The 26,008-nt window shown below is 35.1% G+C and overlaps 1 protein-coding gene across 1 annotated transcript in view; it reads left to right on the top strand.

The window, feature by feature from the left end:
• Window positions 1-26,008, top strand: part of LRCH1 (leucine rich repeats and calponin homology domain containing 1) — a 114,076-nt gene that overhangs the window by 70,158 nt on the left and 17,910 nt on the right. Inside the window, exons 9-18 of the mRNA XM_063392115.1 lie at window positions 1,084-1,196; window positions 2,708-2,775; window positions 3,829-3,915; window positions 6,808-6,844; window positions 7,542-7,655; window positions 9,716-9,763; window positions 10,988-11,060; window positions 21,160-21,269; window positions 23,546-23,683; window positions 25,107-25,184. Coding sequence (XP_063248185.1) covers window positions 1,084-1,196; window positions 2,708-2,775; window positions 3,829-3,915; window positions 6,808-6,844; window positions 7,542-7,655; window positions 9,716-9,763; window positions 10,988-11,060; window positions 21,160-21,269; window positions 23,546-23,683; window positions 25,107-25,184 — 866 coding nt within the window. The remainder of the gene's footprint in view (window positions 1-1,083; window positions 1,197-2,707; window positions 2,776-3,828; window positions 3,916-6,807; window positions 6,845-7,541; window positions 7,656-9,715; window positions 9,764-10,987; window positions 11,061-21,159; window positions 21,270-23,545; window positions 23,684-25,106; window positions 25,185-26,008) is intronic.

Genomic DNA, 26,008 nt, shown 5'->3' with positions numbered 1-26,008 from the left:
AGGGAAATTCTATTGTTGATTCCATGCCTGCCTACTTACCCAGAAGGCTTTGGGCATGCACATGCAGTCGTGTAGAAATGAAATAAGTATGCTACTTAGGAAATCTTTACTATACTGAATTAAGTCTGTCTAGTAATTTTCCATAGCAATTCCAAAAAACTTTCTGCACCTCGTTTCAAGAGTTAGTAAGATCTGATTCTGACTGGGAGAACAAAAGGTAAAGTTGGCTGGAGCCATGCTATCCAACAACTAATATCAATGTTCAGTAATTTAGCAAAGTGCAATAATGGAGGCTACTTCTATAGCTGGACTTAGTGTGTGTATATAAAAGTTTTTAGTCAGTCTGCATCACCTCTGGAAATGAGTAGATGTCTTTGTATTTTGTGAGAGGTCTAATTTTATCCAATTTTTTAAAAATAACTTATATTTTTCTGAATTACACTGCATACTAATAAACAATGGTTCTCCAAGTTCTGCACATACTAATAATAAATGGAAAGATGAAGTCAGCAAGTTGCACGTGGAAACCACAGAAATAGGAGATGGCACATCCTCAGTGTTACTCACTTTATTGAACTGCTGTTGAGATACTCATCAGAACTTGGTAGAATATGAAAAGAGGTAACAGGATTGTATCCTACAGTGTTTATTAGCAAACTGGAGAGGGTAAATCATAGGATCATATCCTTGCAAATAGTATATGTAGGCAAGGGATTGGGACAGGCTTTGAATCATTTTGTTGGGTATTTGATGGTTTGTTACAGAACTCTAAAATTGTGTTCAATTGCAAGTCACTGCCCAAGATGTCTGAGTGTCTCAAATCACTGCACAGTTGTCCAGCTGTGCTCTTGTATTGGCACTAGCGAGAGAGACTTGGTGTAGTTCAAAACTGGCTCCATCAGTGCCTGCTGTGGTGCTTCTGATATACAACTGCGTATGCCCAGGGCATGGATTTATTACAACTTAGAGATGAATTGACATCACTGTTTACAATGAAAGGATCTTAACCGGTTTGAAATTTTTAATGTGAATTTAAACTTTGTTTAAATTATTCTATCTCTTTTTTTTCATTGCTGTTCCTAGTGGAATTCCATCAAGGACCTTCACACGCATTTGTCAGTGATAAGTCACGAGAAACAGGAAACCAGTTTGATGAATCGGAGACTCTTACTACTGAATTTATGAGCTACATTAAGGCAAGTTTGTGATAATATTAAGTGGGGGAAAATATTTCCACTGCTTTTATAAGTGCAGAATAAATAAGAATGATAAACAGCAGATATTTTGAGGAATAAGAGACTGCAGCTGATAGTCATTGTTTTAAAAATATACAGAAAGCAAAAATAAGCAGGTAGGTTTAAAATTATTACAATTGATCTAGGACAATTTACCCAGAACTCTATTTAGGATATGTGAGAGTTATCGTTTAACTGGTTTAAGGCTTTAAGAAAAATGGCAGGTTTGTTCTGTGCCATTTTCTTTATATTTTGAATTGAGCAATTCATTGTGTTTGTTACATTGCTAAAATGCAAGATGACTTTGTGCTGGCTGTGTTGGCTAAAGTTTTGAAGTAATGTTATGGTAGTAAAATACCTTTTCTTAATTTTTTAAAGATTATAGTAGCAGTTGAGCAATTCTTCTCAAAGACAAATTCTATCAATTCACCTTCTAGAATAAGTGCTGCATTTTTGTTGTCTTATGTCTTCCTTGTTATAGGAAAATGTTGTGGTCTTTTTATTCCTGTAAGGTGAAAAAAGATGAAAAAGAATGGCTTTATTCATTCTGCTAGGGATTGTCTCTGGGAAATGAGCCATCACTGGAGAGTGTTAGAGAAGCTGGTACACTCTTCAGTGCCACTTACAGCAGAATTGGGTAGAATGTATTGGTACAGAATGATGCAACTGATGTGCCAAGCACATGACACAAAAGAGGATAAGCCTCTGGTTTATGCTCTTCCTTCTCTACAAGTACAAATACACATTCATTCAGAGAGCTTCTGTCTTTACTGGCAACTGAACTACATCAGTGCTCCTGCCTGTCTGAGATGAAAGAGTTGCAAAACACCAAGTGGAAGCATAAAAGAGATTCAAGTTTTCAAATAAATAGTACTTCATATTTATAGGTGTGAGGGATCCAGTTTATTACTACATTGAACTCAAAATAAGTGGCTGACTGATAGGAATTCCTGGATGCAACTTTTGTTCCAATTTGTTCCTTTTAAAAAATGAAATGATTCATGACTGTCAAAATTGTCAAATATGAATCCTGTTAATAATTATGCGTGAAGTACATAATTGCCACTGTTTGCATGTTTGGAATTCCCTTGCTTTGTAAACAAATCTGGCTGCAGTAGGAGAGCAAGTAGGAGGAGAGTTGGGATCGTGGTTAATTGAAGCATTGTTTCTATATGCCAGAAAGTCACAACTGGAATCTGGGACATAGAACAAAGAATTCTTATGCTGCTTGAGTTTCTTTTTACAGTTAAAGGAGGGTAAGGGCTGTTGACCTCAATAAAATCTGAATAGAAGATCCTGTAATCAGTATCTTAAAAGTGGGTAGAGGGAGGAATGGAGGAGAAGTGTTGGATTGCTTCAACCAGCCAACCTAAAATGTTACATAAATTAGGTCAGTGCTGAGTCGGAAAGCAGAATTTATCTGCCTACTTAATTGCCAAGCTCAGTTCTCATTATCGTTTGTCTGCGTACAGAGCAGAGCAGCAGAGTGCGATGAATTACTGAGAATAGAAGAGGACACGCAATGGCAAGCAGACGAGATGTGAGTATTTCTTGTGTGTCTATTAATAATTAGCTATGTCATTTAATTAGTTTGACCAGGACTGGTGTGACTTTACTGTTTAATAATTTTGTAGATTTGGACTCATGACAGTAGCATAACCTTGCAGTTTGTGTATGCTCAGTGTTGTACATTTTATTGCTGAATAGAGTGGATGTTATATTACAACTAATTAATTTGTATAACCCAAATCATTTTTTGTCTATGTAGAATGCAATCTTTTTTAATTAGGTGCTTTGGTATTTTGTTGATTATAGGCATTGCTGAAAAAGTATAATCAAAACTCGTAAGATCTGAATTTAATGTACATTTAAAAAATCAATTTAATTAGAAAACATTTTTTTTTCTTACTTATCATAATTTTAACCTTGAAGCAATCATTAGTTTATGGATATTAATTCCAGAGTGGAAGAAGTGAACATCAGTTGCTGAGATAAGTGCATAAGGAAAGGGACTCCAACATGACTGTACTGTGAAGTTATCACTCACCAGAATAGTGTAGTCCTATGTGATATTTAAAAAACCCAAAACCTGAAGGGAGGAAAGAATAAGTACTTTTTGACAGAGCAGAACTTATTGGCAGAACTAATAGGAGGTTATATTTCTACTCCCCCAAAAGAATTATAAATGTTGAAAAGCAAAAGAAAGCAAGCTGGCCCTTATAAAACTTCATTGTATTTACTGTTTATGCTGGAACAATGCATGGGATGAGTGCCTTTCAGAGGCAGATATTGGTAAATAAATTTTCAGTTTTGAAAGTCACTCTGTTTAATTGAATGCTAAAAATTTTACATCATTACATTTATTTATGTAGGTATGAGGCTGGGGGCTTTGTTAAGGACGAAGTGCAGAACAGTGTTTTTCAGAAGAAGCACTTTCCTTAAATTCAGCACATCCCAGTGTGCAGAGAGGCTGTTTTTTCCCCTGTAGTGTTTGCATGCTAGTTGGAAGGTGAAGCTCAATATGGAAATTCAGACTACCCTTGATCATTGCTGTTGTACGGTTTTTTTTGAATGTTTTTGTTTTCTGTTATAGAATAAATCTATCAGAAGAACAAACTATTGATATAGCAATGATAGAACAACTAAGAGAAGCAGTAGATTTATTACAAGATTCCAACAGGTATGCTTACAATAGCTGATACAATAATATAATAATAATAAACTAATATATTTTAAGTTTTTTGTGAATTAGGTTAGAGTTCTCTTTTAACTGACAACTGAAACCTGTCTGGAGTTACCAAGTGTTTTGTTAGCATACCAGCATGTGCAAGGTAGTTTAGAGGGAAACTCACACTGGCTCTTGAGTACCTAGGCCAAGATTCCCAGTAAATTAAGAAGGTATAAAATACAACTAAATTCAGAGATGGGGACACCCCTTAACCATTCATCTCATGTACACTAATGTGATTATCTGAAGTTTTGTCTAGGATTGTCACATTTCTTTTAGGGACTGTAAATTTTCCTCTTACTCATGCTTGGTGTATGTTGTTGGAATGAGAAGGGCTTCTGGCCCATCTTCATGCCAATTCAATGAAGCACATAAAGGAGGTGCCTGAATTAATGGTGAAGTTTCTTTAGTTTTCTGAATTCCAAACAAGAAAGAAGAGGAGGCAAAGGAAGTTATTTAGATTTCCCCTGACTATAGAAGGCAAGCTTTTATAATTTAGCTGCCCATTTTGAGTGCCCAGAGTCACATAGAATGGTTCTGGAAGTGTGGCTAGACAAAAGAATAAGTATTTAAAAGAAACAAGTGCTTTACCCTACTGGAAAAGTATGAAAATAGTGGTGCCTGTAGTTCTGTCTGTCCAGATGCTTGCTATTGCTTTTCTTAGCGTAACCACCTTCAGAAATTAAGTTCATTTCAAAACTCATTTTAATTCTTACTTCTATGAGGTAGGTGGTTTACAGCTTTCATTCTCTTAAGATTAGAAACCTCCTTGTCACTTCAGCCTTAAGTATACTTGGTTCTCTTTCCTCCCTTGACAGCTGCTTGCTTTTGTGACTACACTGTTCTTTACTTTAAACGCCTATTTTGAACTGCTTTTTCACCTAACAGACTTGCACTTTTAGGGCAGAAATTGATTCCTGTTAGTATTTCTAGAGAGACAGCTGGCTTTATTTTGCATCACGTAAAGAATATTTGAATTCTTGAATCATGCACTAAATACTTGAATCAAAAATATTTGTGCTTAATAAAATGTTGTAAAATTAGGATATAGACAATTAGGAAATATCTTTAATTCCTTTAGCTTCCTAGTCCCATTGCTTCTGCATCTCATATGAGGCTTATTACTTTGTCAGAAGAGTGTTGTAGTTAAAAATGGAATATGTTTGTTTTGGAAAAAACACCTGGAAAAATATTAGCCTGATAAATTTTGTCATTTTGTTTTTTTTTGTTTCCAGGCATTGCCCTAATATTTCCTACATGCTTAGGTACTTCTATTAAATTAAGAAGGTCAATAAAATGCAGAAAACCTGTTTTTACTTACACACAGATATACTTTCAGTAGTAACACTACAGTAAATTTCAAAAATTACTTTTAGAAGTGGCTAATCATGTCATGTATGTCTATATTTCTCTACTGTTGTTTTTACAGTATGTTGGGCGGTTCGTGGCTACAGTTTATTTTTCTAACCTTAAAATAGTAGCATTTATATTTAATTTTCTGAGCATCATATGGGCTTTTCAATATACGCCTCCTGTTATTAGCATCCGGACCTAAGCAGCGAGATACATCTGACTGCCCAGTACTTGTCAAAGGATGCTATAGACTCTCAGTCCTCTGGGCCATGAGTTCCTCATGATTTTTTTTATGTCATTACTGTTTTTTATGGCATTTTGTTATATACTTGCTTTATATAAAGCAATATGAGAAATTTTTTTTCATACCCAAGAGGTTTTGTGTTTATCCAGATCTAGGTAGGAATTCAAATGCTTCTGTTGCTTCTTAGTTTAAGATGCACAAAACCGGCATTTGCTTTTAATTTAAACCTAGAGCATGTCAAACATTTTAACTTTTTCCAGTTTCCTTTGTGCATCCATATACCTCTGGCCTAGTCAAGGTAACCTTGTTGAAATAACTAACTCTATGCTATAGATAAGGACTATCCTTATCTCACACTGAAGGCCCTTTGGGAGAAAACACTGTAGGGGCTGAAGCAGTTGATGATGCTGGCACACCTAATGTGCACTGACTGGGATTCTTTCCAGCTGTTTTTGTTAGTGGGTGTGATTATTGAACTTGTAAAATGCTTGCCCACATACTGTTGGTTGAGTGTTCTACAGAATTTAAAATCTGCATACCCTATTGCACATAGACAGCATTTTGTTTCTAGGAAGAGAGATTTCAGATTCAACCTTTTTCAATATTTTCTATGTTTGCATTGTATTTCTGTATTTGCTATTTCTATATTTCCTGCTTTCTTTCATTTTCTCTTTCACTGCTTTATTTTCAGCCACTGTAAATTGAGTGGCAATATCTGGGCAGGGCTGTGGCTTCCATTTGAACACTGGAGGTGTTTCTAGAGGTTCGATACAGAAATCTGCAGGCTTCTAGATAACAACATGGTTGTTGGTAGTAAACAGGTCCTTTTGTTTTGATACAAGCCATTGCTTAGGGTGGTACTTTGCAAATGAAACCATGAATGTTGCTTCAGCATCAGGAGGCATTTCCAGAAGCTCTTAAGAGATGCCATTGAAAAGGTTAAAATGATAACTATAAAAGTATTTCATGTATATATTTGTTTGAAATTAAATATTGAACGGAGTGATTGCCAAAGTGTAGACCAGTGCAATGTTTTTATTTCAAACCTTGCAGATTAAGCATGGATATTTCAGAAAGCAGTGCTGTGAATCTGTATCCCACAGAAACAGCATCATTTTTAGAATTTCAGGAGTCTACAGTAAAATGTGTTTATGTACCTTCTTTAGAAAAAAATATAATTTGTTAGATGCATCGTGTTCAAATTGTTGCATAATGAATTACATGTTTGCCTTTGTCTTTATGTATAGTGGTCAAATACAGATGGACATGTCTTCTCTTGGTCAGGTATGTTAATGAGTGTATAATTACAAAATATTCTGGGGGGGAAAGACAGAAAATGAGCCCACAATTTCATCAATTAGTAATCTGCCAAGCAGGGAAGGTAAAAAGTAAGTAGGCTGAAAGGTAAAACTAATTCTTCTTTAACTTATTTATGAAATTATTTTGGGGTTTGTTTGTTTTCATCTGTGGGTGTCTGTATATGCAAAATTTGTGTGTTTATCTGTTACTTTCTCATTTTAGTTTCCCCACCCTGTCCCTGTATGCCAGTTCAGCTATGCAACTTCATCTACCATTTGACCCTCCTATCTCCACCTTTTGGTGCAGGAAAACATTATATCCATTAGGGATAACCCCAAAATATTTTGTAAAATAAAAATTTTTAGTGTTTTTCCAGAGTACTGTCACTGGTTACAGAGAATATAGATAAAGTATGGGGTTTGAGTTTTACAGTGTGATATATGTTGCTTATTATTTGTTCTGTATCCTGTCTGGTGAATTGATGTTTTTTTATGAAGTAATTGGTTTAGATTTACATTATCCACCTGTTTGTGCTGGAACTGTACTTATATAGTATCTACTTACTTATCTGTCTGTTTTTCATCAGAGTATTTGTAAGAAATACTTCAAGGTAATGTTATGCAAAAAAAAAAAAAAGTTCTATTTCCAGTAGTACAGACAGAAGTGTTATTTTATCTTACAGAGAGAAAATGTTGAAGAGGAACTGGAATTCCAGAGGAGGAGGGAGTTGATTATGGAGAAAGCAAAGCCTGAAGCAAGAACTTGTGAACAGGGTGAAAAATGGTCCCTGAGCCAGGTACAGAGGTGTCCAGATGCAATAAATGTGGAAACATTTGCAATGGATCATTGCATTCTGTCCATTTGTGTGTGGGGATTATGGGTTTAGGCCCAGTGTGGGGATTGGGCTTTCTTTTGCCATATCATGAATCTCAAGGTTTGACTGTAAATGGAAAGTTGATTAAGACCTATCCCTTCAGAAAGACCTGATACAATAAATATATAAAATAAAATGATAGTAGTTGCAGGGGTTGCGTTCCCCTGGAAAAAATGTCATCTCAAAGTTAGATCTTCAAGAAAATAAGGTACCTGACTCCTTTTCTCCCCTTACCCCAAATATTCTTGTAGTTATATAAGTTTTTAAGTTTATGTTAACAGCAGGTTTTTTGTTGTATTTAATATTGCAAACAGACTGTATATACGTTGAGATGATAGTTTTTAAAGCTTCAAAAATATTTTAAGATTTGTAGACTTGAACGATCCATAAAATTAGAACTACCAAAAAAATTATTTGGGACATATGTTATTACTTCAGAACTTGCTGTACAAAGATTTTGTGACTGCACTTTGCAAGCAGATTGTGACAGCAAAATTACAGAAGATGCTGTCTATATTGGCAGTACTTTAATGTTGTCTGTTCTATCCAGAAATAGGGTGGGTTTTTTTCATCTTGATGCTCTTCAAATATTTTTATCATCGTAATCATCATAATATTTAATCATCATAATATGAAATACTCCTGTGATAATAATAACTCCTGTTAATCCTAATTTTGTCTTTGCTTTTTCTTTAAAACATCAAAAAATGGAGTTGGTTGATTTCCTTTGTTATATTATTACACATTGGAATTACCACACTTTATTTGGAGCAGGGCTTACTTCATTGTTGAGATGAAAAGATAAGGCTAATTCAATGTCAAAGTAGTCCCTGTCTTTTCATGAACTGTTTAGCAAAGATATATCACTAATTCACCTCTCCAAAAGAAGCAAAATCTTCCTAAGCACTTGGGGAGGTCTGATCTGGACTGTCCTATGCAGGTGAAAATCCTAGGCACACTCTGTGAAATGGAAACATGTCCTGCAAGAGCAAGTTTTTAATCATATTATGTTCTGTGTAGTACAGTAAGAAGTTCTGTTGCTGCTTGTGTTGCTAAATGAATTCAATTTAGCATAAATTCAAAATTCTGACTAGAAAAAAATAGAAGTGCTTAAGCATACAAGTCCCCAGGTAGAACTGGCTGGAATCAGATGAGTAAGATTTCTCTCTGTTTGTTCTTGGTAAGACAGTGGTTGAGCTAATATTATGAAAGATGTCTAAGGCTGAAGAATTTTTTTTAGTCTTGAAAAGTGGCCAAGAAAGGTCATGAAGCAAAATGGGTGTGTAATCTTCCTTCCCATCTTGCTAACTTTTGGAAAGCTCTGTGACTGTTGGGACCTCCTGTTCCAAGTACTCTCTTTTGTTTCCATTTTTTGTCAGTTAAAAAAAATATTTGCTCTAGAGAAATTGTTTAGGATTGAATTGTAATTTACTTTTACTTATGCCAGTTGTCTTTCTGCTGAGTTATGATTGCTGCTGAATTAATGATTTTATTTCATATTTATCAATGTGATATATATGTTTCCAATGTAACTATAACAGAAGTGGTAACAAAAGGTATGTTATGTTGCAGTTATGAATTTAATTGTTTACAGAATACTTCTCTCTTAAAATCTGTATTGAAAATCTATATTTCCAAAGGAAAACTTTGTGATAGTTTAATTGAAAAATATGCTGTATTTTAACCAACAAATATTAAAATCTTATAAATGCAGTTATAGTCTTTTAGTATAGAAGCAAAAAGTTAATGACAAATTTGTATGAATAATTTCCACATGCTTTTTTAAAAATGTTCTTTGGCTAGCGATACAAGTGTTTATGATTCATGCAAATTAATTGTTTCAGTGAAAAAAAGAATTAGGTATGAATGTGTATCTGACTATAATTAGCAAAATGTCCCATTGCAGTATATCACTAATATGGGTTCCGAAATGTTTTTTGTCTTTTCTTCTTTTTTTTTTCCTTAACTTTCCAAATATGCAGAATGATCTAATTGTTTGGAACAGAAGCGGGCAAAGCTCTCACAATGAGGTAAGGTGTCATTTGTTTCTCTTATCTGTTTTATATGAGTGTTTCACAGACTAAATGAATCATAACTGAATTCTGCAGAACATGTGACTGAGATTTTCATCAGAAATGAATATGTGGTTTGCTTGGTGTGCGGTTTAATCTTGTCTCAGATTTATTAGAGTACAAAAATACACTTTTTGATCACTTTGTTTCAAACTATGCAGTTTAGTATAAAACATTTAATTTTTTACATTTTCTCCATTCAGACACACTTTTTAAAATTTTCTTTTTTAAATAGTTCCTTGTCCAACAAGATTTTCTACTGATATCAGTGCAATTTCTTTTTGCACAATTGTGTCATGTCCTTGATTAGTTTTCAGAGAGGAATCTGATTTTATTGATCCTGTAGCTTTCTAGTGCAAATCTCATTAGAAGATCAAAAAGGTAAAAACCGTATGGAACTCCTTAAGGGGATTATTTACCTTCTGGGTTTTTTTTGGTGCAGAAATAGGGCTTCTCTTATATATTGCATTGGGCATAAGCATCTTGCAAATTCGTGAGCACCCAGCCACCGTCCACCAGTCTTGCTGATGGGACTTCTGTAGTTCCCAGCTCCCAGTGGAATCACTTTTTAAATGGGGTTTCCATTATGGCATTTGGTTATAGGACTGTTTCTGTGTTGCCATTGGTGATATGATGATTATACCTTCCCCTCTCCTCTATGTTGCTGCTCCATTCTTCCTGCTGCAACTCTCAGCCTAGTTCAGGGTCAGGGGTGGTCCTGCTCTGAGGCATAAGCTTTATTTCCTCTTCTCTGTTTTTAATGCAGAAATTCAGTGTTGCATGGAAGATACCATGCAGGATCGTAATTAATTCTGTGAGAGAAACAAACTTGTCTAAGGAAAAAAAAAACCTTTGCTTTAATTTTTGAATGTGCTCTGCCACAAAATGTATATTTGATGGAACCAAGTGATGTCATGGGAGAAAACTGAGAAATAATTGAGTCTATTTATAGCGAGGGGGAATATCTTGCTGTCTTTTGTCAGAAGCTTGTCTTTTCTAGCAGAGCAATAGGGTGCAATAAAAAATGAAATTATCATAGGTTTGGGACCATATTGTGAGCAGATTATGGTGAAATAGTTCTAGCATGCAGTATTGTTAACTTTTGCATTTTGCATAGTCAGATATACTGAGATATATTCTGGGTGTTATTCTAACTTTGATGTATGTTCTTGAATTACACAGATTAAGGATAAAAGTCCAACAATGTCTCCTACTACAAACACCACAATCCCTTTTGGCCTGAAGCCACGATCAGGTAACGTGGGAAACCAGTTTGTGTGTACTGGTTTGGGGTTCTTTACATCTCTGTTATTATTAGATATCTCTGGTTTTCCCCCTTAAGTAGTAAGCAATGTAACATTTTCTGTACAACAGTTAGAAGAAGCTTAGAACATTTTAAGGTTCTCTAGTTTTGAATCAAGATTGAATTTATAGGAAGTATTTATTTGGCACATTATATATGGATCAATTTTCATCCATTACTAGTGGGTGTTGTGTAAAGTTATATGTATATTAAAAATGTGTTTGGATATAACTACACATATTTATATGCATATACATATTTATCATCTGTGCTGTCATACTAATTGAAGTAAGAATTTTTGCTTGATTGGTATGTGGTGATACAGTTTAGATTTTGTTGAATAATATATGCAAATAATTAGGCTATTTTAGAAAACAATTGTGTTGCTCTGAAAATTTTCACTTCATTGAGTCTGTCAGTAGTTATGCTTGAGTAAAGATCAAGCATTATGGGAAGGTTACATCTTTACTTCAGCCAGCAACTGAGTTCAGTGAATTTGCAATGCTCTGTATCTGCATAACCACCAGTCTTTTAACAAGCAGCAGTTTATTTGAAAACAAACAAACTAATTAAACCTGAAAGCAAGTAATGACAAAAAACCTCCCAAACTTAGAGATGTATTTGAGGGCTTGGATAAACAGCTTCCTTTAAAAACTGGATTAGCTACATAATTGAATTCAGTTTTTGTTTTCTCTGTGCTGAGGTGGTCAATGTTAAGTCATGTCACCTCTAGTGAGTAGCTACAGGGTTTCAGTATGTTTCAGCATACTAAGACCATGGTTCTGATTTCTGTCATTCACCACAAATGCTTTTAATCAAGTGAGGGTAAACCCCTACAAGCTTGTAGTTTCCATAACAAAATGTTTGGTAATAATGACAGCAGTTTGTGAACCTGCTGGTGAAACATTGAAAAAATGTTTATGAAATTGTACCCATAGATTTAGTTGTTTTTTGTTGTTTACTTTTTTAAGTGTTAGAGAGCTGTTTTTATGAAGGAAGATAATTTTAAGTTCTCATGTAGTTGTGATATACTGTTAGACAGATCTGTTCAGCTTTGGTTGTTGTAATGTAAACATTGTCTTGTTCCTGATGATTTAGAAATCTTAATATTTCTACATAAATTTAATAAGGATGAAATGATGAGCAGATGGGTCCTTTCAGGATTTGTTGAAAATTAAACATTGAGTAATATTGCATAGTCCAGTGGCAGCATTGCAATATCACTGTCAGGAGAAAGATGTGTGAAAGCAAAGGGGCCCAGGCCATGCTGCTGCTTTCACAGGATGTGGGCTGTGTTCTGAGCCCACAGTGAAATCTGCTGCTGGGGACTGGAAGCTGCTTTGTGGAAGAATATGCAAGACTGACTTCTTGTTCAAGTGTTAGTTTGACATGCACTTCTGAATCTTGGCATACCATGCCCAGGTTTCTTATAATTAACAAGTGGAATAGGTCCAGGCAGAACAGCCTAGTGACTTTTTTTGAGAGAATTTCTAGAAAGACTGGATTGCAATGTTTGCAGTCCTTTGCAACAAAACCTCCAAGTCACGTGATTCAAGACCAGATGTGCACAAGTCCTACAGTCCATCCCCTGGTTATATTACAGGTGTGTATAGCCTCATTAAATACCAGTGTCAGTTGGTTAGACCCTGCTTGAAGTTCATATATTCTAAAAGCTTGCCGATACTGTAGTGTCTTTTGGTCACATTATGGTTGCGTTAAACTTGATAATGTGAATTTATGTTCTTTTCCATATGAGACACTACAGGCACTAAGAACCATTACTGCACAGTTTCTCTCCTGATCATGTCTAGTTTCAGTCATCTTACCTTAAATTTATACTGTGGTAAGATAGGGGAACTTGACAATAGTAAAATTTTATGTCCAGTTTCAGATAAAAATAGAGTATATTACTTATGTAGCATCATGTAGCAAAATGAAACCTTGCAAAGGCATATTAAAGCTGTATATTGTTTCATCTTCTGCTGCTTTGCAAATACATGAGAAATATTTACAGATAGAAGTAGTACATGACTGAAAATACTGGCATGTTTGTGAAGCCTGCGTGTTTTTTCTTTTAAAGCTGGTTTGCTTGGCAGGTCTGTAGTTTCTTCATTGTATTTCCTTTAAAACTTCGTGCAAGTTTGGTGCATTTGAATCATTCTATCACTGCTTTGTATTTGTATTTGTTAATTATATACTGCTTTATTGTCACAGACCTGAGCTAGTGCAGAGGTTCAGCATTTCTGTGACCCAGGAAAGTTTTCAGCTTAGGTTGATTTTAATAGGTTTTTTCATTTCAGTTCTTAATGGCCTATGGGGAAATGTTAAAACTTACTGGAAATGTAAGCTCTAATGAAGTTAAATAGTTTTAATGACTTTTAACTATTTAACTTTGTTAGAGCTTACATTTGAATTAGTTGGTTATATAAATCTCTTAAACCCCAAGTGCAGCATTAAAAGAACATTGAAGTGTTCGAACTAAAATGTGTTCATCATGCTTTGTGGAAAAAATAGTGGCAAATTTTCAATGAAAATATATGCAAACGTATTTTTTTTCTGAAATTTGAGAGTTTATTTTCACTGTGTTTATTTTCACCTGTTTAAAATGAATTAAATTATTTGATTTTCCATCCTCCTCATAATTTCATAATGATTTATGTCTCTTGGAAAGGTGAAAGTAAACTGTTCTAGACTTCTGGTAAAGATTCCAGTTTTGTGAAGTACACCATAAATGTAAGTGCTTCCAGAGGATAAACCACAGTGGCTTAAACGTCGGTGTTAGTACATACTGATATGTGTTCAGGACTGAAGGTCCTTTCATACTTTCAATTTTAAGCTAGGCAAAACATTGGGAAAACTCATATCTGATGGCTGACAGAAAGAACCCAAAGAAAATGTTTTGAAAGGTAATGAATGTATTTACATTTCTTGAAAGATTTTTTCCAAGGGTCAGAAGTTTATTTTGAATGTAAAAAAGACAGAGGACTTTTAAATTTTTCACATTATTTTCGTTTATATTTTAAATATTTTTAGAGAGTATGGACTTTTCAAATTCACGTTAATTTTGGAAACCTTAAAAAAATACCATTGAACAGAAACAATTTTCTTAGAGCTGTAATTTTCCTCTTGGGAAGTGCATTATCTGTCTGAAAAGGAATCACTCAAAATAGCAAATAAATTTAAATTCTCCCTCCTTCATCCATGAATTGATTAAAATGTTCAAAGTGGTGCTAATTTTTGAAATTGAGAGTTGCCAAGGTCTTGTGGTATCTTTAATATGCCAGACTTTCAAGTCTGAGCAGCTTCTAATATATCTTGCAATCAAGAGTTGTTTTTGCTTTTGTGTTGTGCTATTTCTAGGTCACTGTGTTTCTTAGTTTCTGCTGAATAAAGTGACAGCAACACAGACAAAAAAATTTCTACTGGCAGAGGCTGAAGCAAGCACTGACAAAACTCAAAGTCGCAAAGCGCTTTGAATTCCAAAGTGAGAGGTTGTTCCCGTGCAGCTGTTCACGTAGCATAACATTACTTGTAAATCTTCAGTCTGGGTGACTTGTAGAGAGTTTGAAGCACAGTGTTAGTATCTGTGGTAGACATGCTTGTATTTCAAGTTAGTTGGAACATACAATGATCATTGAAACCTGACAGTCTTTTTCTCTCATTTGAGTGCTTATTACTGCTGGATATTTAGTTCTTCCATTTGTTTCTTCTCTAACTGCATTATCTCTGTTCTTAGGAAAATAGTTGAAAATCTCAATTGCTACCAGAGTCAGACTGTTTATCTTTTTAAATCTGTGTTCTGTTACCCAGTGTTGACTCTACTCAGAGTTTAAATTGTTCTGACTCTTGAGTTCAGCTGCTCTGGTGTCCCAATAGCCAGACGCAGAGACCCAGCCTTGGGAAAGTCTAAAGAGAGAGCTGTGAAACTCTGAAAAGAAGTTTAAGGTGAAGTTTTATGTGACACTGTCTGAATTATCATGTTAATACAGATTCCAAAATTGTGGGAAGGAGAAAACCTACATGATTCAGTTCCATCTGAATATTAGCTTGGAATGGTAGAAAAGAGTGGCTTTCTGTGCTTACTGAAGCCTTACTTTGGAATTTCCTCTAAGTGGTCTTCTTTAAGTGGTTTTAGTTGTTTTTAGATTTACACAGCAATCTTAAATTAATTTGCGTTTATGGTTAGCATTTAGAGCAGAGGTAGTTTATAATCTCTAGGTTGGTCTGAGGAACATGAATGTTGTTTGTGTGTAGAATTCAGTAGATAAATATGGAAATACATGTAGAAAAACAAGAAATTAGTGAGTTCATTTTTTTTGCTGAAGTGGTAAGGAACATTGTGGTTTGATATAGGAGGAGTTCATTAAGGAGCACCATCACTGTAGAAGGCAGAAAAAAGATTTAAATCTCTGCAAGATAATAGGAAACCAATGTGAAGTTCAGGAAGGATGGATGGTATGCTGAAGAGATTCAGGATGGAGGTATTTTAAGGGTGTCAGTATCCAGTTCTAAAACACTGTATAATGGAGGTTTGAGGAAAGCTTGGGCAGAAATCCTTGCCCACAATCAAGATGAGGCAGAAGTGCAGAGTAGATGTGGTGGGGAAAGAGTAAAAATTTCCACAGAAGGATCTGAGGATCAGTAAGAGGTGGTGTTGCGACTAGTTAATGGAGAGAAGGCAGAATGGATAGGGAGAACAGAGGCTGTATTGCTGCCCCAGTTTAGCTCCATAATGAGTTCAAGGGTGGTCGTGAACTGTAGGCATGACATGCTTTTACATTCATCTGGTAAAAGTCAGCAGATTATTGCAGCTTCTGTGGAAATGTACACTTTGGGGTACTTCAGGGACCCCAGTCGAATAATTAATTGTGTCGTGTTTGTTAGAAGACTGTGTGTGGTGCAAGTTTGCCAAAGCTTGTTGCACAAACTCAGGATCAGCCTCCCTGTTCTTGACCCTGGGAAGCCTGTAAAAGTTGTGGAGGACCAGTACTTACAGTACTTACATGGTGGACCCACTGTAGATTTGAATTTATTGCTCGGAGTTAGCAAGAAACTTTTTTAGTAGGGCTTCATTTATTATTAAGTGAATTAAAATGGAAGGAAAACATCTGTGTTACACGTACTTATTGAACATCCTGCAACAAAATGAGAATCCAAGTGATAATGTAATTGCTACTTCCAAAATCAATGGGGAAATTGGAACAAACAGGGAAATGTTTTCATATGGATGTGTAAATTCGCTTTGTGAGAAGTGTTCTTATTAGGTAGTTACACAAATATATAAAAATTCTTACTCTGTGAAAGTTTCCTTCTTGAAACTTCACAGCTGGTATATTTACTTTCTGATTCAGAGTCAAGGTTTTTATCAGGCTACAATGTAAAATCTATGGGTACTTTTTCTTAAAACTTGATTATAACAAGTTGTGTGAAGTGCTGTGGTTACACTGATCTTGCTAAGCTTAACAGCCTTAACTGCACATATAATGTATGATTTGCAAGTACTAACATTTAACTTTTCATTCTTTTTATTCTGCACCATCTTTCATTCTTTTCTCAAAATTTATGCATTTTGTATTAATCACCTTTGAATTACATCTTTGCCATTACCATACAATCCTAATGCCATATATGAAATGTTGCTGCCCACTTTTATCCCCACTCCGGTCCTTATTTTACCACCATGGTTGGACTGGTTATCACTCCCCTTCAGCAGACCCATCCCTCAGTTTTCCTCCTATCTCCTTCAACACACTTACACAGGCACAAACATGGGACAGCTTTAGCTACAGTATCCCATCTGAAGGAGACAGTGACAATGGTAGGTGTTCCGTATATAATTTACTTAATTTTATGTTTTCAGAAACATGAGTATGTGGTGAATGCCCCACGTGGCTAAGGAAAAAAGACAATACTCTCCAGAGGATGTTTATAAGACTCAGTTCCCCAGAGGATGCCCTTCAGTTTGTTCTGCAATATGTTGTGTCAAAAGTCCATGAGTGAAGTTTCACTCTTTTCTACTCTGGCAAAACAACTTCTCCCATTATATTAATTCCAAGAACTATTTTCAGTGTAGGTTTATTTACTTGCTTTATTTTCGAGAGTTCTAAAGTTGTACTGAAACAGCAGTTAATTTTGCTGCTGTCTTCTGCATTTTTTAATTATTTTTGAAAGTTACTGACTATTAAAATATCCTGCTTCCTTCTGCATTTATTGGTGCAGATGCATAACTGGCATAATAGAAGAATCCATAAAGAAACAAAGCTGAAACAGTCAGCTAAGCAAAAATAATAATTTCTGCCTAATAGAAATTGTTAATAAGCTGTTCCTAATGAAGGTCAGGTACATGAGTGGACTTTTGTTATTGCTGCTTTTGTTTTGTTTTTCTCCAGGGTTTTATTGTTATAATACACTGAGATTCAGCACTAATAGGCAAAGTGGGACATGTTTTGCCAGTTGTGCTAAAGTGGAAAGGAGTTCAGCAATTAAAAGGTAGTGAAACTGTCAAAAGCATCAGATTGAAACCCAGACCACAAATATTGAATGTTAAATGCAAACATTTAGCTTACTGTTAAGGAAACTTTCCTGTCTGACTAATCGGATGCCACTCTGGAAGTCACACCTGTACCACCCAAGAATTCAGGACTGAAGCCCCTTCACAGGGGGCATTTCATTCTTAGTTCAGTTCTTTAGTTGAGAGTATTTCCTATTTGCCTCAGTGTTCTTGATTATAAAACCATAAAGATAGCATACATAAGGAATCAGCTCTGTAAGGGAAATGACTGTGGAATATAAAAATTCTGATACTGGTAAGTTGAAAAAACTGAACTTAGTTCATGATGGTGTGAAGCTAAGTTAACATTTCACTGATGAATATTGTAACAGAGAAACCTAGAGGTGCTTCTTCTGTCAGTGCAGAATTAACCTATATTTGTTAATGTTTTAATCTTCTAGATGAAAGGAGTGGTGCAGACTAGCTTGTGCATTTGGAACAGATAAAAGCCTCCTGTCACTCAAATCTTAAACCAAATGCAAATGTTAGTGTTTATTATCTTGGAGTGGTACAGCAGAAACTGCTTTTACAACTGTGTATTTTTTAACTGGGGCTAATATATTTCTGTTACTTAAATTTAGACTGAATAAGTCAATCAAATAGAAATGCAACTATAAACTTTCTGCCTGACTTCAGCTCTGCCTGTCATAGTCCAACCTTCTTTTTGTTTGTTTTTTTTAAAAGTCAGGTTAAATAATTTTGTGGTGTGTCTGAAGGAAGATGTTGTCACACTGACTACTCAGTACACTGAGAACTCCTGGATGTACAATTAATAGTGCACAAATACACATTGAAATTCAGTGCAAAAATGAAATTTTTTGCCAGGAAGTTTGTGCTTGACAGTGGTATGATGAGTACATACTATGTTATTAACTATTACTCGTCTAACTTGTTGACACTTGTGCAAAATACTTCTTAAAAAAATTATTGGAACAAGTACTACTTAATAACCAACCTGGCTTTGAGCATGGATTCAAAAAGCAGGAACTGACTCTTCATAAGAGTGAAAAACAGACATTCAGGTGTGTGTGAGGTATGGGCTCCCCTTGCTGGAGATTGTGTGTAATGCTGAGAAGCAAGTAATACTTGGGACTGCCAAAACGTCCTCTATGGGAACACTTTTAAAAAAATTCAGTACTTAACTAAAACTTTTATAAATAATGCTGTAGAGTGTATAGGATTTAAATTCTGGTTTTTTAGTCAATTAATTTATGGAATAGCTTCTGATTATGGTTTCTCACTGCCTGAGATTAGCCTGCCTTTTTCTTGTGGTGGACTTGACTAAGTAATGCTGATACCTTTCAGTAAGGGACATTTGTAATCTGAAATTGGAAGGAAGTAAAGCTTGGAACTGTGACTTCACAAAGACCTAAAAAAGAATAGCTGTGGCCAAACTGAATGAAGACCATAATAATACTCTAATTTTATGAAAATTGAACATAATTCTGTACTAGTGTTTTTGTAGATGATTATTTGAAATGTTGCTACTGCTAATAAAGCAGGTACCATTTTAAAATACCATTTAAACCATGGTTTTACTCTTCAAGAAAGATTTTTATCTAGGTGTTTCTTCTGTGAGAGGCAGCAAAACTCAGTTATTAGGTTTGTACAATGAACTAGAAAATCTTTGTAATTGCAGCTACTGTTTTTAATTAATGTGATAGGAGATTTTTATTTCACCTCTTAAAAAATCAGCAACAGTCTCCAGTAAATTAATGCAGAGTTGCTAATGCAGAAATTTTAATACAGTACAGTTCTGGAAGAATAAAAGTCCTTAATAAGGGTTTCTGCTCTTGAAAAACTTCAGATTTGATTTTTTTGTTTTTGTAGCCATCTTAAATGATACAATTTATAAATAACATTTTTAGATATTTTTCACCATGTCAGTGTTCTAACAGCCTCTGGTTTTGGGCATGCACAGTCATAGTCACATGTCACCATTCTACAAAATGTTAGGAGGCATGGATCTGTTCATACAGTTTAGTTTGGATGGGGAATTCAATTCCAAATGTCCAGTTTGCTTTCTACAAAGTGAAAGATAAAATATCAGTAAAACTATGGGTCTTCTGCATCTGAAGGCATGGCTCTGCTACTCTTATGCATTGTGTGGCAGGTCAGCATGAAGAATGTTTTTATCTATGATGTGTGCACCTCTGTGTAGATCCTTCTGAGTGGTGACACTGATGAAGATGTGTTGTCCACCAGGAGAGGGGAACTGAGCTGCAGTCACTCTCTGTAGTTCTCAGCCCTTCACATTCTCTACAGGATGCTCTTCCACTCTGCCCCTGGAATTTCTGACATTACGAAGAATAGAGTTTACTAATGTAGAACTGTAATATTAGGTGTTCTATTTAAAAACAGTCCTGTTTAACAAATAGCATTAATATGGCATTCCAGAAATTACTTATTTAGCAGCAATGTAGCAAATTTCAATTCCCTGAGAAAAGTTAAATTAGGACTGTATGAGTCAAGTAGTAGAAGGAAACAAGTTTGGTAACTGGCCGTGGTTTATTCTGTCTTGATGCCTCAGATAAATAGTCTAAAGATATTCAAGGAGTTTGCTTTAAGTTTTTTGTTGTAACTAAGGGACAGAACTCTGCCTTTTGGCTGGAGTGCCATAGGTGTGCTGTCTGTCTGTCCCTTTGGCTAGAGAAGTAACTTAGATCAATCATCTCATTACTTAAATAGCCTGCATACAGGGGAGCCTGCACACAGTTGGGTGAGATTCCTCATGACTACACTTGTGTGAGATGGCAAACAAAGGCACAAAAAGGGACAGTTGCATTTTGTACATCATCTTGTTCTTCCAAACCATTCAAAGCGGTGTCACCAGTCACAGAAATAGAAGGATAGAGGTGCATGTTTGTGGAATGTCATGTAATGATTTCAGGGAACTGTATTGTGGGCAAAGTGATAGAGTCGACAAGACTGGTGGGAAGGAGAACTGCCAAGAGTTTGTGCAATGCTACATTTGCAATATGACTTTTTAGTGTAGGCACTTACTGATGGCTGAGTCTTCCTACATTTGTCTTTGTTTCATGGGTTTGGTTTTGTTTTTTTTAGCATAGCCTTATCCTAGTAAGCATTTTCTTCTGTGTAGGAGGCTTGTCACAGCTTTTTATGCAATTCAGCATCTTGTTAGGAGTGAGTTCTACTTAGGAGTAAGAGGTGTTTCCTGCCAGGTTAAATACAAAGTGTTGTACAGATGAGACTCTCTAAGGGACACTGCTGGTGCCTAATCATCTGACAAAACTTGTCTGTTGAGATTATGGTTTGGATGATAAATTATCCATGCCATTGATGCCTCAGGACACTGTCCAGAGCAATATCAAAAAAGCAGCCATTCATAATTATAATCCAAGATCAGATTTTTCTGTCCTCCTGAGAAACAAAAAAAAAAATTCTGTTTGTGCTGGAGGCAGTGCCTAAGGATTTTGTTAATTTAGAAATAAATGCTTCAGTGTTTGTTCTTAAACTAACATCTCTCTTTTTAAAAATCAGTGTTCTTAAGGCCACAAAGAAATCTGGAATCAATAGATCCACAGTTCACAATTCGAAGGAAAATGGAGCAGATGAGAGAAGAGAGAGAGCTTGTGGAACAGCTACGTGAGGTATGTGAGTGTTGGTAGCACTAATTTTTGCTGGTGGAATGTCTTTTTTAGTTTTTCTTTGGGAAAGTTGCCTAAGGAGGAAAATACAAGAAAGGTTAAATGAGGCAATATTACTTCTGCAAATCACCTTCATGAGACTATTGCTGAAGTTCTTTATCACAATCAGATGTCTGTACTTCTGTAAAGCTTTTGTAAAAATGAGAAGTAATAATGGGAGTTACCTGAATGACATCCTATTAATCAGCATGCCTTGCACTGGTGGAATTAATGATTTGTTTAATTTAATCAAAAAGGATGAAGTGAGGACTTGAGAGAGAGAGGTCTAGGAACCATTTCCAAACAGCTGGAGAAATCCTCAGTTGTGCATGTAAAAGGCCTAGTGGAATTTATTAGTTAAAGTTTAAAGTAGACAACTAATGCTTGAAACAGCTTTCTTAGAAATTAAATCAATATTTCATCAGTGGGAAATCTGAATACAGAAGGTGGTTTCCTGATACATTGTCTTGAATGTAAAAGCTAGAGCCTGATGGAAAAATTGGTGCATAGGATTTGTGTTACACAATTAATACCTCAATAGTGATGTTTGTGTTACACCTGGTTGTGCTTAAAAAAAAAGAGATGACAGCCTTTGCTACAAGGACTGTCACAAGCTTGAAGCTGTAAAGGTTTCCAGTTGTACCCCATTAACAGAACAGAGGGTATCACTGCAAATCCTGAAAGTGATAGATGATTTTCACTTCACAGCTGAATTACAAGATTATTTGTTCTTATCTCATTAGCTTCATGGAATGGCTAATTGAAAAAATATCAGTTTGTTTTAAATAACATATCAGTTTGTTTTAAAAAATATATCTTCTATTCAATTTTAAAGCAACTGGGTTTACCTTTTTTCCTTTATCAAAAAGTGTTTAAAAGGTGAGATTTTTAATGTAGAACTGTGTGGACTTGTGAGACCTATATGGAAGTACTTGAATAGTGTGTCTAGTAAAAGAAAATATGGGAAAACATAATGAAACCTCAGAGTGCTTCAGTGGAGGCTATTTCATGGTGAGGCCACCTAAATAAAGGATGTATGAGAAAAGTGAAGAGCTGTAATTCTTTAGATTGGATTTCTTGCTTTAGTGTGCTGAGAATATCATATGACTGTCCTCAGCTGCCTGAAGAGTAGTGAAAGAGAAGGTGTAAAGCCAGGGTTTTCAAAGATTAACAGTGAACCCATAAAAAAGAGTGGCACAAATTGTAGAGAAAGACATTTCAAATAGTTATAAGGAGAAAATTCTTTGCCATAAAGACAGAGAAACACTGAATAAAGTTGCTTGGAGACTTTGAGGGCTCTCTGTCCTTGCAGATATCCAAAATTTAACTAACTAGGGCTCTGGTGTCACTTTCAATTTGTTTGACTGTGGCCTTTGAAAATCCCTTCCAACCTACTTTTTTATTCTAGAAAGAATTATCTATTCATAGATATTCATATTCAGCCAGTATAGGTTGAAGTAACATATTAATAGAAAGTAATGACATTAAGAGGTTCAACTAAGAAATATCTATTTAAAGATAATGGGAGTAATTATCTCTGTGTAGAATTGCAATGTTATCAAGATCGGAGGACAATTCAGGACACTCATCATATATAACAATCTATTGGGTTTGGGGTTTTTTTAATTCTTAAATATTTTCAAAAGTATTTTATTTTGCAATATCAAATTCTGTTCATTGAGACTTCTGCTTTTCCTAACATGTATCCAGAATTTCTCTTTTACATCTGAATGTTTTGCCTTACTTTACCTATTTTTCTGATCTCTCTAATGTTTCCTGAGTAATTTTTAGGCTACTAGGGAAAGATTGCCTTTTATTCTGTGCTTGTACAGTCATTAACACAATGTAGTTGTTTCAGTGTGCTGCTGGTAAAGAAAATGTAAGATGAATAAGTGGAAGACTTGGTGGAATGGTGGAAGGAAGGAGCCACATGCAGTTCAGTCACATGTCTAATTGCATGCAGATGTGTTTTTATACCTCTCAAAAACAGGTGCATATTGTGGCAGCAGCATTGCAGCACTGAGTTCTTTTAAGGAAGTTTATGTAGTTCAGTGACCAGCATGAAGGAGATTGTGGTTTAGTTTCTAAAAAATTAGTTATATAAAGGATTTGTGGTTTTTTGTAACAAAAACTACAAAACAGGATATGTGCCTACAGTATAGGAGATGAGGGTGTTTATTCCCTTTTTGCCCCATTCATCCATTCCTATATCAAAGTGTGCCTGCATTCTTCCTTTGCAGAACATAGAAACAAGACTGAAGATTTGTTTGCCTGAAGACCTGGGCTCGGCTCTGATGGACGGTGTCGTTCTGTGCCATTTGGTGAATCACGTTCGCCCTCGGTCTGTCGGGAGTATTCACGTCCCCTCACCAGCAGTAGTAAGTTGCTAATCCATGTCACTGCACGTTTCTTGCTGCACTGGAACGTTTTACTGATTACTGTTTCATTCCTGAATGATATTTGAGGACATAAGCCATGTTACTGTTCAATGAATGATCTTTGCTGTTAAGGGGCAACATTTATATGATTGCAAATTTAAATATTCATTAACTTTTCTATCCTGCCTTATCCCTGATCTAGCAACAGGATCAGGTATTTTCATAATGACATTTCTGTTCAGAACAGTATGTAATGCTTTGATTACAAGTTTTTATTCTAGTACACCCTTAAAAAAGAAAACTATCTCCCCTTTGTTGATTGAAAAAATGTGCAGTTGGCCTCAGCAGTGGGTAGCTTAGCAGATGTCATGTTACTAAAGCACTTCAGACACTTATTAGCATATTTCTCCTATTGAGTGAAATGTTGAGGTGATTCCTTTTACCTGCAGACAGAACAGAAACTTGGATTGTAGTTATTTAATATTGGCTTGCCTAAATCTAAGGACCTGAAGATGTCAGGACATAAACTCTATGTGCACTGTTTGAAGCTTAAGGAAACACTATTGTGTTTTCTCTGTTTGTTTATGTCTATTTCTTGAATAGATCATTGTTGCAGATTTCTGGTAACAGTGTGATTCTGAAGAGCTTTTGTGTTTTCAGACTATTGGCCTTTTTTCTTTTTAACATACATTTTGGTAAAAATTTGCCATGTACACCCTGACACTCAGTTCTGAGAATACCATGAGGATTTTGGAGGCAATCTGTAAGAATTTCCAAGAAGACAGATTTAAGAAAAAGATGTTTTCGCAGATATTCTGGTGGAATTTCTTTTGCTGTTCCTTGACTTGAAATAATTTGTCTTTGGTAAAAATATGACATTGCCAAAATATGCAAACTTGGATTTCTGGAGTAAAAACTCCTCATGCTGATTTTTTAAAATAAGTATCTTATGGTATTTTCTGTAACAAAATACACATATCTTATATATTTTTTTATTTTGTTTCAACTTTATATTGATGTTCTCTTTCTTGAAGCAACCTTCAAATTATTTTAGCCAGGAAAATTAGTTCTTTGAATTCCTTTCTACTACAGCGAATTCTTGTTTTAAGTGGATATTCAGGAATTAATGTTGTTTCACATCTGATATTGAAAAGCTAAAATAGTGAGGAGTTTGGGATTTGGTTTTTCTTTTCAGTAGCATGATACTACTGTAAGTATTTGGTGAATAGTCCCGAGTGAGACAAATTATAGCAGTGTTTGAGATGCTAAAATAATAGAACATCTTCAGAGACATTAATATTAATATAATACTATAAATTTGTGAGGACATAAAAAGTTTTGAAGGAGTGAGCCTGTTAATTACAATTAAGTCTGTTCTTTGTGACTTCTTTTGCCATAGACGATTTTTTTTTCTGTTCTACAGCCTAAACTTAGCATGGCCAAATGCAGGAGAAACGTGGAAAACTTTTTGGATGCATGTAGAAAACTGGGGATACCAGAGGTAATTTAATTAAGTCTGTCATTTCTAGATGTTCAAAAATGAAAAGCACATTAATAACCTGAAAGCTGAAGGATAATGTTTTGAACTACAGGTTTTTAGCAATAAAGACACAGAATTTAAAAATTGAGCTAAATAATGTGGTTCAATACTACTTTAATGCATTTAAATGGCTTATTTCATAGCACTTAAAAATTGCAAGTGTTGTCTCAAAGGAGTAATTCACTGTTATCTCTAATACCTTTCTTTGCCATGGAAAATAAATAAGGAATTATGATAATATATTATGTAAGTAGCCAAAAGCTGCTAATTCTTTTCATTGCACAACATAACTGCATTTTTACCTCATGCTTTTAGAATATGAATTTCATTATTTTTATTTTTTTCTTTTTTTGCAATATTTCCTTATTTTCCAATGTTAAGTTCTCTGCGCATTGGTGACTAATAACAGACTCATCTCTTGTATTGAAACATTTCTGCAGTGATTTGAAGAAAATTTGTATGTTGAGTATGGAAAGCATGTATGTGTAAGATTCTATAAGGTGGTTATAAGTGTTCCAGTAGCTGAAAACAGGGACATTGCAGTGCTTGGTGTTCTGTGATTTTCATTCAAGAATGGTATCACTCATCATGTAATTTATTCTCATCTTCATAACTAATGTAATGAATACTGGAGTTGCACTGGGATTATTTCAAAGACTCCCTTGTGGTTTTGAAGAACCTATTAAGAAAAAGTTAAATTTCAAATATATGACCCTCAAAAGAAGGTAAAGTGTTATATAAGGTCAGTTTAAACTGAACACAAGAAGATTGCATTATGTATTTTC

This window comes from Prinia subflava, chromosome 3 (genome assembly GCF_021018805.1).
Source record: "Prinia subflava isolate CZ2003 ecotype Zambia chromosome 3, Cam_Psub_1.2, whole genome shotgun sequence".
NCBI lineage: Eukaryota > Metazoa > Chordata > Aves > Passeriformes > Cisticolidae > Prinia > Prinia subflava.
The sequence above is the reverse complement of the archived record's forward strand: the minus strand, read 5'-3'. Positions and strand labels throughout refer to the sequence as shown.